The 15,796-nt window shown below is 44.3% G+C and overlaps 1 protein-coding gene across 5 annotated transcripts in view; it reads right to left on the bottom strand.

Annotated features, from left to right (window-relative positions):
• The window catches only part of chd6 (chromodomain helicase DNA binding protein 6), a 55,833-nt gene that overhangs the window by 26,313 nt on the left and 13,724 nt on the right, over positions 1–15,796 (bottom strand). For all 5 annotated transcript variants that reach the window (XM_086039815.1, XM_086039814.1, XM_086039817.1 and 2 more), the window contains 23 exons: positions 15,108–15,173; positions 14,931–14,995; positions 14,720–14,837; positions 14,057–14,143; positions 13,848–13,985; positions 11,251–11,372; positions 10,663–10,906; positions 9,211–9,387; positions 8,865–9,008; positions 8,650–8,748; positions 8,413–8,569; positions 7,661–7,871; positions 5,719–5,914; positions 5,480–5,644; positions 4,938–5,117; positions 3,902–4,012; positions 3,619–3,821; positions 3,046–3,126; positions 2,059–2,183; positions 1,801–1,960; positions 561–650; positions 257–360; positions 56–185 (listed from right to left, as the gene is read on the bottom strand). In XM_086039815.1, the coding sequence (XP_085895941.1) occupies positions 56–185; positions 257–360; positions 561–650; positions 1,801–1,960; positions 2,059–2,183; positions 3,046–3,126; positions 3,619–3,821; positions 3,902–4,012; positions 4,938–5,117; positions 5,480–5,644; positions 5,719–5,914; positions 7,661–7,871; positions 8,413–8,569; positions 8,650–8,748; positions 8,865–9,008; positions 9,211–9,387; positions 10,663–10,906; positions 11,251–11,372; positions 13,848–13,985; positions 14,057–14,143; positions 14,720–14,837; positions 14,931–14,995; positions 15,108–15,173 (3,173 nt within the window). The remainder of the gene's footprint in view (positions 1–55; positions 186–256; positions 361–560; positions 651–1,800; positions 1,961–2,058; positions 2,184–3,045; positions 3,127–3,618; positions 3,822–3,901; positions 4,013–4,937; positions 5,118–5,479; positions 5,645–5,718; positions 5,915–7,660; positions 7,872–8,412; positions 8,570–8,649; positions 8,749–8,864; positions 9,009–9,210; positions 9,388–10,662; positions 10,907–11,250; positions 11,373–13,847; positions 13,986–14,056; positions 14,144–14,719; positions 14,838–14,930; positions 14,996–15,107; positions 15,174–15,796) is intronic.

Below are 15,796 nucleotides of genomic sequence, written 5' to 3'. Positions count from 1 at the left end.
TAATCCCCTTTGTCTTTTGTTTTTTGCTGTGCTTTTATTCTTTTGATGGCGCTACCTGTCGGTGACGTCGGCGGCTGCCTCTCCTCCTCCCTGCTCGGCCGAGAGCGCGGTGACGTCGGGCATGCCGACCCTCTCCAGGAAGCACAAGTCGGTGTCGGCGCGCATGGCGTTGTAGCGCTCGTAGCCTGTTCAGGCGCACATTTCAAACAATGTATTCTTCTTCTTCACGCACCAAACATCATGTCAGGAAGCTCACCGTGCTTGTGGACGCCTACAAGCAGAGACTTGTCCGCCTCGGCGTCCCACCACGACGCAGGAATCTCGATGTAGTCGATGTCGGGCAGCGACACGTCCAGTTTGCTGGAGTCACAGGTTGGATATGAATGTTAGTGAGGAGCTCTGACATCACAACATTACATAATGTGGGGGACAGAAAAGAGAGTGACTACCACAGACATGAATTGAAACTATGCGCTAACATAAGGGCTAGTGGCGGCATAGCGTCCTACATTTATGGGTCAGTACGTGTGGCGCCCTGGTGAAAAGGTGGTGTCTCGTACCTGGCGGCTGTGCCATCAAGAGCCTGATTGGCTGCTTCACCCAGAACCTCCACCTTCAGGTAGTACAACATCCTCACCCTCAGCAGAACCCTGCTCACAAACACACAAATACAATTCAAGGTGAGAGGAGCCGCCACCGATCCAGCCCTGGCACAAAAAGTGAAAATTTGCAAAGAAGTGATGCTGTAAGATGGTGGAAAAGCAATTATAATGGAGAGGATCATAAAGCACCAACATCATGCATCTAGCATGCACAATTGCACACAATCATGAACCCACTTTACATGAACAACTGCAGTTAAATTATTCAACGCAAACAAATCCTCTTCACATGTGGCTCATCAAGCTTATTAGCTAGCACACCAGGCTAATTTTATTTATTTATTTTTGTTTTTTATTGTATATTATACAAACACATAATCGCTCGCTATCACTAGTTGACGTGACATCACACATGGCAAAACAAAAGAGCATTCAAAGACCACCATTAAAACAAACAAAGAAAAAAACACCAAGAGTACACCCTATGGCGCCAATGTACTATTAATATCTATTTTACTAATTAATTCAATTTTAATTTAATGTTATTTTGTTTTATTAATTTTATTGGTTTGGTCTAAGCTTAAAGCAAATGGAAAAGATGGTCATCAAATAACAGAGGGTAGGCTCTAAAAAAAGAGTAGGCTAATTTGCAAAAGCAAAACCACAAATATGCAGTGGATCACTGTATGGGTGCTTTAAACCAAAACGGCAGACATCCTGTATCATTCCCCCGACCACCCTGTCTTCTTGAGACTTTTTTTGTGGATCTATTCATGACAGATAGTCTACCAAAGTTCATGCTGCTAGGTTGTGCTCTGGCTTCTATGCAAACATTTTCAAGAGTAGGACAAGTTTGCCTTGGAAGGAGCCCTGGAAATGGCCGACATGATAATACAGCTGAAAAAACAATCCTTCACAACTACTTTTCAGGCATGACTTTTTGAGACTTTGTCTCCCAAATTTCATGTTGCTGAGCAAAACTGACTTCGGGGCTGGATTTTTGTAAACGGCGGAGAACGGTGCCAAGACTACTTTCCGAACTGAGTCTTTTTGGGCATGGCTTCATGAGACTTTTTGGTGGGTCTACTTCATGATGGACATGTCGACCAAATATTACATTGCTTAGTCAAAGTCACTTCAGTGGCTGAATTCTCCCCAAGCATTTTTTTAACAAAGTAAAACTTTAGGTTGCACTAACTTGTTGCAGTGTTGTTTGAGGTGTTTCTTGTAGCTGTCGTCTTGCAGAACCACTTCGGGGTTGCAGTGGGCCAACCAGTCGGCGTTCTTCAGCTCGGGAACACTCAGCGGACTCTTGAGTTTGTTACCTTTGCGTCCACGAGGAACTGGAGCCGACAGACCTGAGGCACAGACACAGCGGAGAGTTTGGGCGGGGGGGGGGGGGTCAAAAGTGTATTTGGTGGAGACGGATGGAGTTGAAAACGGTTGAGATACCGACCGGAGTGATTGAGCAGCTCCTGGTCCTGGTCCTGGCCCTCCTTGCTGGGGGAGATCAGGTCCCAGATGAAGCTCTTGATTTTATCGTCACCTTTGTAGTGCTTCAGGCAGTAAACCAGCAGAGCCCTGAATTGAAAAAAAAAAACAACAATATGTAACACAATGCCGTCATAAAATGTTGCCAATTTAATTTTGATTGACCATTCATCACACATCTTAATGATTCACCCGTCCATTCATCCATCAATTTCAACACTGTCTCCATTCCCAATTCATTAGTCAAGCATCAATCCAAGCATCCCAACATCCATCCCAAAATCATCCATTCATCCAAGCACTCAGTCATGCATAGCCACATCTAGACAGTCTCCAATCATCATCTATTCATAATTAATCAATTCATTGTCATCCATCCTTTAATCATGCATTCATCAGATAGTGATAACCAATCATCCATCCATCACTCATTTAGCTTCCATTCAAAACCCAACCAATCATTAACAACATATTAATAATCCACTGACAAGCCAAACACGCAGTCACTTGCATTACATTCATCATCATCCATCCATCTTCCATTCATAAACCGAGTCAGCAACAATCTATTCATTGAGTCATAATTCTATTCATTCATCCTTGTACAATACAACCATCTATTCATCCTTTGACCCCTCCACTCATTCACTCTTCATCCATTCTCCCAGTGATCAACAACACCCGTCCATTCATTGTTTCACTCGCTCATCATGCAACCATCTACCCATCCAATCATCATCCAAAAGCCCACTCAAATCCTCTCAGGCCCCCAGCCAATCACACACACACACCTGCCTGTTTTTCAACAATCCATTTACCTAAAAAGTCGGAACATATTTCCAAAAATCACACATTCAATGTCCATTGATCCGTCCAGGCATTCATCCACCCATGTCACTTTTCCAAATGCGTGGATCATGCATCCATGCGTGATGTCATGCCTGTGGCTGACCTGCAGATGGCCTCCATGTCTCTCTCGGTCAGGTGCCACTTGAAGCGACCGTGGTTGAGGATGTCCTTCCAGCGGCCCCACCTGCAAACACCATACGCCAACATCAAATACTCAGCAATCTTCAATTCATGACCTTCTCTTACACCAAAATTCCTTATTTCTACTTGATTATCACACTTTTTCACCACCGCACTCCTTCCAAGTCTCAACCGATTCAAACTAGGGACCACTTCTCCTCACTAGGAGCAAATGTATCTCTTTCGTCTTGCTCCCTCCCTCCGTCCCTCCCCCGTACATAAGTGCTCACTCTCCCCTCTCTGCTAGCTGAGAAGAAGAAGAAAAAAAAGAACTTCATCAGAGAAAATTAACTTCGGGAGGCAGCTCATCTACTCACTTGTGCCTTGCTTCAACATCCCCTCCAAAAAAGAAAAGAAGAGCTCATTCACGGTGACGGCCAGCATTAGCGCTTACTGAAACCTCAACTTTTACCAACCACGGTAAAGCGTCAAACAGGTAATAGGCCCATGCCTAGGTGCAGCCCTAACATACTGTATAATAAAGACTGAATTGTACCCAAAGATGAGCAGGTTCTTCTCCACGCGGAAGCACTCGGCGCGCAGGTAGCGCCGGCTGCGCTCTCCCAGGCGTCGGGTACGGCACGGCTTCTCCTCCGAGTCGCTGTCCAGCTCCGAGAACTCCATCAGCTCATCGTCCTCGAAGGAGTTGTAGTGGCGCGTCTGCTTCCGAACGCGGGGCGTGTCGATCACCAGCGACTCCTGCGCGTGCAGCCGCCACGTGACGGCAGAAGGAACTGGCTTAGCAACGACACAACTCCAATAGCTCGTCTTTTTTGTACCTTCTCCGATTTGGAGTCGATCTCCACTTCGGCGATCTTGGCCCACTTCTGCCAGAAGTTGGGGTCGTCCAGAGAGATGTCGGTGCGGTTGCCCGAGGAGACGAAGCTGGCCTGGAGGAGGGGAAAAAAGTAAAAAACAAACACACAAGAAAAAAGTTTGAATTTGCAGAACAATAACTCAGAGTAACTGGAACCTGCTCGTAAGTGACTTTAAGACCAATGTAGCAGCTTAAGCAGCTGTGTAATACTTACCAATAGCTGAAACCTACTGCAAAAGTCAATTAGACTGACCAATCACTCGAAGCCTTTAGAAATGTCAAACCGACCAACAACTCAAAACTTAGAATGACCAATCACTTGGACTTGGTACGAGTGTACTGCACCAAGATCCTAGACCTGCCAATAACTCGCAACTGTTAGTCATTATATGAGACCAACGTCCTGTAACATTTTAGTGCCTGCATTAGAGCTACCAACAACTATGAGTTACTATAAAAGACTGACCAATAACTGGAACATGTTGTCAGCTGTATTGGATGGACCAACTACTCAAACCTAGAACGACTTATAACTTGAACCTGGTAATCTAGTAGTCTAACGCACCGACCAATAACTGCTCCCTACGTCTAGCAGAGTGACCAATAACTTCAACCTGTTAGAAATGTATAAGACCCGCCAATAACTGAAAGCAAGCACAAAAAGACTGACCAAAAACTAAATTGTAGACCTGACCAGCCAATAAATTGAACATACAGTATTAATAAGTGTACCAGATAGATCAATAACTCTTAAGGAATGTATTACACTAGTCAATGACTTCATACAACCAATAACTTGGACCTGGTAGCAAGTGTATGGGACCGACCAATAACTGTGGCCAGTCACTAACTGTATTCGAATAGCTCCTAGGAACTGCATAAAACTGTCCATCTAAAGCCTGGACTGACCAACGACTCGAAGTCATGACTAAGTGTATTCTTTGTGACTGTGTCAAAGCGGCCAAAGACTAGAAGGTGGTGTTGCGTCCGCCGCTTACCTTGGCAAAGGTGGACCCTTTGCCCTCGGACTGTATGGTGATGGTCTGCGTGCGTCTCTGCAGGATCTGGTCGATGTCCTCCTCGCAGAACTTGGAGCCTTCGTCCTCTTCGTCCATCAGAGCGCCGTAGGCGCCTTTCTTCAGCAAGTCTTCCAGCTCCAGCTTGGACAGCTGCTGCACCTGCACCGCCGCCAAAAACCACAAACGTCTTACCACTCGACCAATGTGCGCGACACAAAATTCATTACTCAAAATCTATGCCCAAGTTGCGACCGTGTGTCCCGGTGGTTTGCAGTATTAATTTGGCTAATGCTAATTTTGTCAAGTACAAAAGGACCTTTTCAATATCATGAAATTCAAGCTTATTGCATTTTCACTGTGCTGCAGTCACATGGTTGGAAAACAACCCCCCCCCCTCCCCCAAGAAAAACAAATCACAAAATAGTGTGTAGTTGAGTTGTAGTAGTTGAATACATACTAAGTTTTGAAATCCATGAATGATGGTTTTATTAATCGTGATTTCCATGTCAATCGTGTCTCACCCCATTGAGGCCGCCCTTGCGGTTGATATCCTGGAGGACGGCCTTGTCCAGGCCCAGCTTGAGGCTGGCCTTGTCGAACATCTCCCGCTCGTACGAGTTCCTGGTGATGAGGCGGTACACCTTGACGGCTTTGCTCTGGCCGATGCGGTGGCAGCGCGCCTGAGCCTGGCGGGGGGCAGACGGCGTTTTCAAAAGACCCGCTTTGAATTTCCCGCGGAAGGTCGGGCGCACGGGGCTACCTGCAGGTCGTTCTGCGGGTTCCAGTCGGAGTCGAAGATGATGCAGGTGTCGGCGGCCGTCAGGTTGATGCCCAGGCCGCCCGCCCGCGTGCACAGCAGGAAGACGAAGCGGTCCGAGTCTGGCTTGCAGAAGCGGTCGATGGCCGCCTGACGCAGGTTGCCGCGGACTCGCCCGTCGATGCGCTCGTACGTGTAGCTGAGGACATGCACAAACGCAAACACACACAAACACACACAAACTTGTGTTAGAAAGTGGACTGGACAGACCAATAACTCCAGTACAACCTGCAAATAAGTGCATGAGACAACCAACAACTTGAGCTTGCTGGTAAGTGGATCAGACCAACCAATGACTGTGTATATACATTACAGTATAAATGTGTGCATATTAGTGTTGCACGGGATACCCGTACCAGTACCGTTCCGTGTTATTTTGGCGTCAAAAACGGCTCGATACCATTTTTTTTGGAAATATCGGTATTTAAACAAACAAACAAACAAAAAAAAAAACACAAAACACGCAGCTCACCAACTCTGTCTTAAAGGCAAGTATAAATACGCGTAAAGCCGCATCAGCCGCCTGTCTACCGGCATGTGAGAAACGCCTTAAAGCAGAAGTCAACCCAAACATATTTTTTGAAGAATATGTTTTATGCAGTCCCACTAGTTGAAACGCAGCATTCTGATTAATATTGTGTTTGTGGAACAAAATCCACCCATTTTGTCACTTCTGTCATCTGAAAATGACATCACAGACACTCTGCTCAGATAACGACCAATCACGGCTCACCTGTTTTATGAAGCTGAGCTGGCCGCCGCCTGAGATGGCTAAAAACGGGTGGATTTAGCTGCTTAGCTCATACTTCATATTAATCATATTGCCTTGTTTCAACTAGTGAACCTGCATAGAACATATTCTTGAAAAAAATATGTTTGGTTTGTCTTCCACTTTAAGTGTACGCCTCCTTCTACAGAAGAGGAAGATGGCCTCGAGCAGTGAAGCACTCGCCCCTCCACCCACTGGCACTCTGCTCCTCATTGAAAAGAATGGCACAAAAAGTGCAATATGGAACTTTTTTGCATCATGGCAAGCCAACCAACATGGCAAAAAAGTCTATCCGTAAGGATTGTTTTAAAACGACCGTGGCTCGAGGTGGGAACACTTCAAATCTGGCCAAGCACCTCGCTGATAGGTGTTGTGCCAAAGTACTTACCCCCACAAAAATCTGTATCCCCTGGCCGCGGCCACTGGAGACATCATACCCCATTTCCTCCCTTTTGTATCGTGTTCGATAACTGAAATCATTATGGCCACTTCATTGAAAAACTTTGTTGGTATAACGAATGCAAATGCGCATAGCTTTCCACCCATTTCGGCGGATCATTAATCGCTTACTATAAATGTTAAATTGTAGCGAATAATGCGCTGAAAACTACATTGACAAATACTACCACTCTTATGCAAAACTCGTTTAAATGCCTGCAAATCAAACACACAAAAGTATTTGTATGTCTATAAGTATGTCTTTAAATGAAAACAAACGTAGTGACGTCTCGCTCCCGTGGCCAGGGAATACAGATTTTTTGTTGGGGCAAGTACTTTGGCACAACAGCGGCACCCAACGTTATCCGCCAGTTTAAAAGGTGACAGGTTGTGATACATTTCTAACACTTCCCTCAAAAATAAGATAGCTGGGAGCGGACTAGAGAAGCTACGAAGAGAGAAGACACACATGCACACACCCAAAGCAACATTCCGTTGAGTCATTATCAATTAAATTAACATATTTGCTTGACCGTAATGGGGCAAATGTATTGTAAAATATCAATAATGGATGACAAGAAATGTAGTCAAATAGGCCATGAATATGGCATTTCATGTAAATATGCTAATAGTGAATGTAGCGCTAAGATGAAGTTGTAGCAGGACGCGCACACTTACCGCCTCTGTATGAGGTAGTCCTCGAGGATGTCGAGGCAGCGGACCATCTGCGAGAAGACCAGGACCTTGTGTCCGCCACTCAGCAGTTTGGGCAGCAACTTGTCGATGAGCACCAGCTTGCCGGCCGCCTGGATCATAGCCTGCAGCTGCAGGTCGCACGCGTCCGCACCGTGGCTCTTGCGGAAGCTCTCCACGATCTTCTCCTCGGCACCTGCCACCAGGCAGCAAGAGTATAACAACTCAACCCAACTGGCCCGGTCAATCACTCAAACCTGTCAGTAAGTGGGGTCAAGCCACCAATCTCTGGTGTCTATGGTTTTTCACAATTTTTGTTAGCATGAAGCTAAGCTTGTTTGGAATAGTGTTTTTTTTGTTATTGTTTTTTTCTTTTATAATGTGGCTGTTTCGATCTACAACATTTGATTGTGTTATACTTTAAGTGTCACTTGGATGGTGAGCTTCCACCAGGAGCGCCAAACAAACCGCGTGAAGCAAGCACGCTTGGCTACTAATTAGAGAACTGTGCAAGCAAGTCGTCGTTTCATTTGTGTAACGTCATCTTATGCCATCCTTGACGGCGAGTCAGCAGCTAGAGGAAAAACTGAGTCATGTCATGTCACGTCACGTCACGTCACGTCACGTCACGTCACGTCACGTCACGTCACGTCACGTCACGTCACGTCACGTCACGTCACGTCACGTCACGTCACGTCACGTCAAGTCAAGACTTCAGGAGGAGCGCAAGGCCTCACCGGTGATCAGGTAAGGGTGATTGCAGCACTTGCGCAGCTCCATCATGGTGTTAATGAGGTTGGGCATGTTGTGCTGGTTGGCTCCTTTGGACAGAAAGGAAAAGTTCTTCTCCAGGATCGCCCGGTAGTACTTCTTCTGCATGTTGGTCAGCTCAACCTGCAGGAGGACAGAGGCAAGCGTGGGCAAGTTGTGACCTCTTGGAGTGGGAGGGGGGAAACAAGAGCAGACAGTATTACCTCAATGATGGTCTCCTCTTTGGGGGCCAGGTTCTTCTCCACGTCATCCTTCAGCCTCCTCAGCATCATGGGCTTCAAGATGGCCTGAAGCTTTTTCACCTGGGAGTGAAAGAAAGCAAGAATAAGGTCCGAGGACTATATGGTTGGGAATTGGATTAAACAAAAAATAAATCTAAAATTCTAATTCGGGCAGTGAAAGAGTTAAAAGGCCTTGCCTGCTCCTCGGTTTTCAGGTCCCCAAACTCGCCGAGGAAGGCGCTCTCGGAGGGGAACTGCAGCGGCTCCAGGAAGTTGAGCAGGCTGAACAACTCCTCCACCGAGTTCTGCAGCGGCGTTCCCGTCAGCAGAACCTTGTGCTCCTGCCCCAAGTGGCCAGAACATCGGACCAACGGGGAGGAAGGCACACACAAGTCACAAGTCGCTCTCAAGTCCGGACCTTCCACTTTTCGATAAGTCAACCAAAAACAACCAACACGGTGAAGCCTTCAGAACTGTTTTAGACCGAGCAACAACTTGAGCATGTGCGGACTTCATTCGAGTGGCCAGTAACTTTGGACTGACCAAGTTCATGAGTTTGAGTCCCTCCAGCAGCTTGCAGTTCCTGTTCTTGAGGCGGTGCGCCTCGTCGATGACCACGCAGCGCCAGTGCAGCTTCTTCAGCTCGGGGCAGTCGGCCATCACCATCTCGAAGGTGGTGATCAGCCCGTGGAATTTCAGCACGCTCGGCGCCGTGTTGCCCTGCCGGGAGCCAAACATGCACATTCGCTTCATGCTCAAGCTTTGTTCTTGTGCTTTTCGCCTTTAAGCAGCGGACTGAGCACAAATGCTTCCACGGCATGGAGACAGTCAATATAACAGTACTCACAGCCATATCTTCTTTACCTTCTGTGTAGAATGGTTCATATAAATGACTTAGTGATGAGATGAGAGGAGTTGAGATGTGATCGTGAAACCATATTGAGGACACATCCCACTGCAATTGTGTTTGACAGCGAAGGAGTGGCGAGAAATCAAGTGGGCTTCATGAAGGCCTCAATGAACAGCATATGTGTCTGTCTCTCTTAAACTGCCCCAAGGTGGGCACACCAGAAGGACTGATGTACTGTGGCAAAAACGGTTGAATTCTTTTCAACTACTGTTTGTCTTTTGATTTTATTATAGAGTGCTCTTTTTTTTTTGCTTTATTAGAATGCATGTTACAACAATTTAATAATGTAATTGAATTGAAATTAATTAAATTATAATACATTCTATTTTTTTTTTTTAAATCATGAAATTCTAAAAGTTACATTAAATGAGATTTTAGACTGTTTTGTAAGTTGTGTTGTCAGTGAGTTGTCGGTTGCTTGCCAATAAAATATTACTGGGTAGAACATTGGCCTTCGCATACCCAAGTCTGTAAATTTGGAATTAAAGTTTGGAAACAACTTTACTGACGCACAATCACCAGTAGATGACATTTTAGATATAATAGTAGACCCATTTTAGATATGATATCAGCATTCCAGTAATTTGTGAGTCCACTGTGAGAAAAATCTTAATTTTAGCATTGTTCTACTGCTTATAAAAGAACAGAAAATGACGGAATCAAACGTTTTCTTTCCTGGCGAAAGGAAGAGAGCGTATTCTTTCATTTGGTCAATTCGGCGTATACATCATATCTAATCATTGTCAAAAAAAAAAAAAAAATATATATATATATATATATATATATATATATATATATATATATATATATATATATATATATATATATATACAGTATAGAAAAACCTTCAATATGTTGCAAACCTGAGAAGTTGCTTAATAAATCCGCTTAAAGGCATCTCAACAAAGTTAAGAGTTGGAATTTGCATTTTTTAAATGTTTTAATTTTGATGACTTATATTTTCCCTTTTAGCACAAACGAATATTGGGTATCCAGTAATAACCCGTCGTGGGTTGAATTCGGTCTGTAGTTGGAGTGCGTTACATGTTGGTCTATGTGAGTAGTGCGGTGAAGAAGAGCGAGACCTGCGCGTCGCGGTGGAACATCTCGTACTGCAGGATCATCTGGCGGCTGATCTGCGAGCCGTGGTACACGATGACATTCATGTGCGTCCACGTGCGGAACTCGCGCTCCCAGTTGGTGATGGTGGAAAGGGGCGCGATGATCAAGAAGGGCCCTCGGATGCCCATGGTGAACATCTCGTACAGGAAGGTGATGGACTGAATGGTCTTGCCCAGGCCCATCTCGTCCGCCAGGATGCAGTTCTTCCTGCCGCGGGTCGGCGGGGAGGAGGAACGCCTCAACAAACATCTACAAGCTGCGCGTGGGACCGGCGTGTGTGTGCTCGTGTTTGTCTGTCCTTCCCCTTGTCTGTGCGTCTCTGTGCTGTGTGTGCGTGTCGGCTGTTTGTGTGTGGCTGACTTTGTGCCTATGTGTCTGTGTTTGTCTCTTGGTCTAGGTGTGCAAGCACGATTCTTTGTGTGTGTGTCTCTGCCTGTGTGTTTCAGTCTCAGTGCGCATTTCACAGTGTTCACATGTGTCTGTCTGTGTGTGGCTCGATGTGCGGCTGTGCCTGTGCATAAGTGTCTATGTGTTTGTGTGCGTGCGTTCACCTGTTGTACCAGTTGAAGAGCAACCAGTTCATGCCCTCTAGCTGGTACTCCCTCAGCTGATTTCCATTGCGGTAATCTCGTGAGCGTTCCAACTTCTGCCATTTGTCAGCGGGAGGACGCTCCTGAACACAAAGGCAATACACAAACTTGTATTTCCACATTAAATTACTACACAGTGTTCACTGCACCTTTGCTATTCGACACTACCCACTACCTTTGGATTTACGTCTTTGCAGATGTTTTATTCTTTCCAAACCTAGCCTCCGTTATTTGCTACTTTGCCATCATCTGGTGGCACCCACTGGCCATTAAAAACCTTTTGGATGTGTCAGGGCTTCTGCCAATCTGTTGCTATTGACTGTACTTTTTCTCCACAATGGTATATTATTGCCACAAAAGTGATAGAAATTACAGCTTCCCTAAGAAATGCCCAATTATGTACTTAAAACACTGCATTTGCTCACAAAGAGGTCGATAATTTAAAGCTTAATTTAAATGAACTTTTACATTCAGACTTGTGTTGTAACGATACCAAAATTTGGACTTGGCCACTATACCTTCATAAAGTACCTCGATACCGATACCAAAACGGTACCTCGACACAAATCTAAAAGCAGGAAAGCAGCAAAATTATAACTGACAAAAAACTTCAAATATTTTTTACAATTTGTTATTAATTCAAATTAGGATATGCTTGATAAAAAATAACATTTTAAACATTGCTACACTTATGAACATTTGCACACATGTGGGAGAGTGAGATAAATATATTACAGTACTGTTTCTTTCTGTACTTGATTATTTAGATTTTGTAGACTGCATGTAAATTAAACTTTTACGAAGGTCCCTATTTATTTATTTATTCAAGCGTCACTAATAGAAAATGTGCACTGATGTTTCTCGAACCATTAGTGTGACATCTACTGTAATGCAGTATTGAGCAGGTTCTGATCATTTTCATGGCCAGATATGCAGCTGCATAGCCTCTGCGCCCGTGAAATTGTGAACAAAATAATTCACACTCTACTTATTTTTTAGGTAAGTGTTACAAATGCATTACAACACCTCACTGTTTAAACTGATGGTATAAATCTGGATGCCGGTCAGCGAGGTGCTCGGCCAGACGTGTTCCCACCTCGAGCCACGGTCGCCTTAAAACAAGCCGTACAGATGGGCTTTTTCATGTTGGTCAGCTTTCCATGGCTGTTGGCCATGTTAGCAAAAAAGTTCCATATAAGACACTTGGCGCAGCATGCTTTTAAACGAGGAGTGGAAGAGCAGCCAGTGCTTCACTACTTGAATCTTCCTCACACGCAGACGAGGCGTGCCACTTAAAGACTTTTCTCACATGTCGGTAGACAGGAACCTTTGCGCGGATGTATACTTGCCTTTAAGACACAGTTGGTGAGCTACGTGTTTTTTTGTTTTTTGTTTTTTTTTTAAATACTGGTGTTAAAAAAAAAAAAAAAAGTTTTTGACGCCGAAAAATTACGGTACTGTACTGGCACCGGTATCCCGTGCAACACTAATTCAGACACCATATTTATCTATCAAAAAGCTTGTAATAGACAAAAAAAGAATAAAAATTAGATTTTGCTATGACCAACATCACACATGGACAATAATTTCCATGGACACACTCAGGTGCAATATTTGTACACAAAAATGCAAAAGTTAACCATAAAAAGTTGCATTTTGGCACAAAAATGCTATACTTGGCCTGAAAACACTATGTATCGTCCAAAAAATGCATCAATACAGAATATTTGTGTGGGAAAGTTGTCATTTCCAATGGTAATACAATGCTGTTCAACTATCCATCCATCCATTAATGATACCGCTTATCCTCACAAGGGTCGCGGGGCGTGCCGAAGCCTATCCCAGCTGTCTTCGGGCAGTAGGCGGGGGACACCCCGAATTGGTTGCCAGCCAATCGCAGGGCACACAGAGACAAACAAACATCCGCACTCACAATCACACCTAGGGGCAATTTAGAGAGTCCAATCAACTTACCATGCATGTTTTTGGAATATGGGAGGAAACCGGAGTACCCGGAGGAAACCCACGCAGGCGCGGGGAGAACATGCAAACTCCACACAGGGAGGCCGGAGCCGTGATTGAACCCACGACCTCTGAACTGTGAGGCGGACGTGCTAACCAGTCGACCACCGTGCCGCCCCTGTTCAACTATAAACACAAATTTTTGATAACAAAAAGCTTATATTGGAAATTATATTTTGCCTTAAAATGTCATCTTATTTGCCATTTAAATGCAATATTTTGACATTAAGACATTGTAATTGGCCACAAAAAGGTCGCAACAGACAATTGTCATGTCCATTATCACAACAAAAATGAAAAGATCTTCAATTTGCTGCCAGAAAAACAGCATTTTCAGTTCAGTTATTGTGTTGTTATATCTTTACAAAACGATAACAGATCTGGGCAGCTGACCTCCAGACCTTTGACGTGAGTTATGACTTGACCTGGGTTGGCAGCAAGTTGATTGGTGAACTTTGTGATGTGTAGTTTATTGTTCCCCACATAGTAAAAGGTTCTAGAAGGGTGGCCATCTGCTTACGAAAGCATCTCCTCACCACATGTCTTAAGTCTGGCGGCAGCTTTTGAATCTCTTCAAACTCTTTGATTTTCTCCGGGTCCAAGTCCTCCTGGAGCTCCCAGGTGGCCTCCTCGTAGGACAGGCTGCACCACTTCACCAGGTAGTGCGTCACCTCCTGAACATACAAACAAATGCAGCGTGTGCGCGAGCACGAGTGCGTGCGTTTCTCTTTAGTCCGTCACCAACCTCTCCGGTCTCCGTGTCCGTGGTAACGGCCACCTCCAACACCCTGTCCGCCTCCACGTAGTCGGGATTGAACAAATCCTCGTCAGGCTGGAAGAAGAAAAGCAACAACAAGAGAAAATCAGCGGATTGAAGGACCACTGCAAATGACAGAAAGGATACTAAAACGGCGATTCAAGGCAAAATGGCGGACTTCCTGTCTCTTTTGGGGCTCGGCACATTAAGACTTTTTTGGAGCATAAACGTATGATAGACGTTTGTCTCTGAAGGACATTCCGAAATGTATCCAAACATGGCCAATTTAAAGTAAGATGGCTGACTCCTCTTTTCAGGCATCACTTCTTGGAGCTTTTTTGTAAGTCTACTCATGACAGACATGCTACCAAACTTCATGTTGCCAAGTCAAACTGGCTTTGGGGTGTACATTTTTCAAAATGTAAAGACCAAGACTCTTGTATGAACTATCATTGGGAAAAAGCCACAAGGAGCCTAAAATTGGTGCTTGAATTTAACCAAAATGCCTGACTTCTTGTGTCTTTTGAGGCATGGCTTCTTGAGACATTTTTGTGGCTCAACTCATGATAGACATGGCTGCCAAATTTCATATTGCCAAGTCAAAGAGTTTTCAAAATGAATCCGGGGGGATGCAACAAAGCGGGCGGTTACCTCGCTGAAGAGGTGCCTCATTTGCGCCCGCTTGGTCCTGAAGCGTTTGATCTTTTGGTGGATTCTGGGATCTTTCTCGAGCTCGCCCAGCGTCGCCCACTTGCAGTGCAGGTAGGAACTGGGACACAAAGCAAAAGGACCAATGTGGCAATGAATGATTGAAAAGAAAGAAGAAGAAAAAATCAAATTGATCTCCACCAAGGTGACTTACAAGTTTCGGTACTTGACGTAAAACTCTTCTGTCTCCTCGGCTTGCTCCTCCGATGACGACGATGTCTGCACAGGAGCCCCAAAGTCGATAAAAATAAAAAAATAGATAATAATAATAATAATAATAACAATAATAATCAGAAGAAGAGAAAGCACATCAAAACTAAGTGCAGTTTACCTCCTTCTTGACTGGTCGCACTGACAGGATTTTCTCGATGATGTTGGCCTCGTCCTCGGGTGGTTCCTGTGGAAAAGACGTCCGATTTTTCTAAGTTGTGCTTGGATGTGGATGTGTTCTTTGTTTCTGACACACAAAATGATTTCAGTAATTTTTTTCACCAAATTTTGTGTTTTTTTATTTGTACCCAAAACACAGACACAAAACGTTTCTTGCATATGAACATGTTTTCCATATTTTAATGTAGAATCTTGACATTTTGCTAGATTTTTCTTTTATCCTTAACAAAAAGAAAAACATTAGGCTTTTCCTTTGTCTCTGAAGCAGACCATTTTTTGTTGTTTTTGCCGTTTTTCTTTCAATCTTATATCTTTATTATTTGTAGTTGTTTACCCTGACAAAATACAACTAAATGTTGTGTTGTTGTTGTTTTTTTATCCAAAGCAAACCAAAAAATCTTTCATGGAAAAAATGTTTTTCAGTTAATTAAAAATAACATCTTGACAATTTGTTGTTCTTCCTTTTCCCTTGAAGTGTCCCTTTTCCCACAGAGTAAACAAAATTAAGATTTTTTTGTGTCCTTTTTTGGGTTGTGAAACACAAATAAAAAAAAAACATTTTTGTTAGGGGGGGTGTGGCTTACAAGCTTCTTTTTTTTAATCTTGGGGGGTTCTCTCATTTTGAAAAGT

The sequence above is a fragment of the Filicampus tigris genome, chromosome 9, assembly GCF_054856515.1.
Source record: "Filicampus tigris isolate MCC_2025a chromosome 9, RoL_Ftig_1.0, whole genome shotgun sequence".
Taxonomy (NCBI): Eukaryota; Metazoa; Chordata; class Actinopteri; order Syngnathiformes; family Syngnathidae; genus Filicampus; species Filicampus tigris.
The sequence above is the reverse complement of the archived record's forward strand: the minus strand, read 5'-3'. Positions and strand labels throughout refer to the sequence as shown.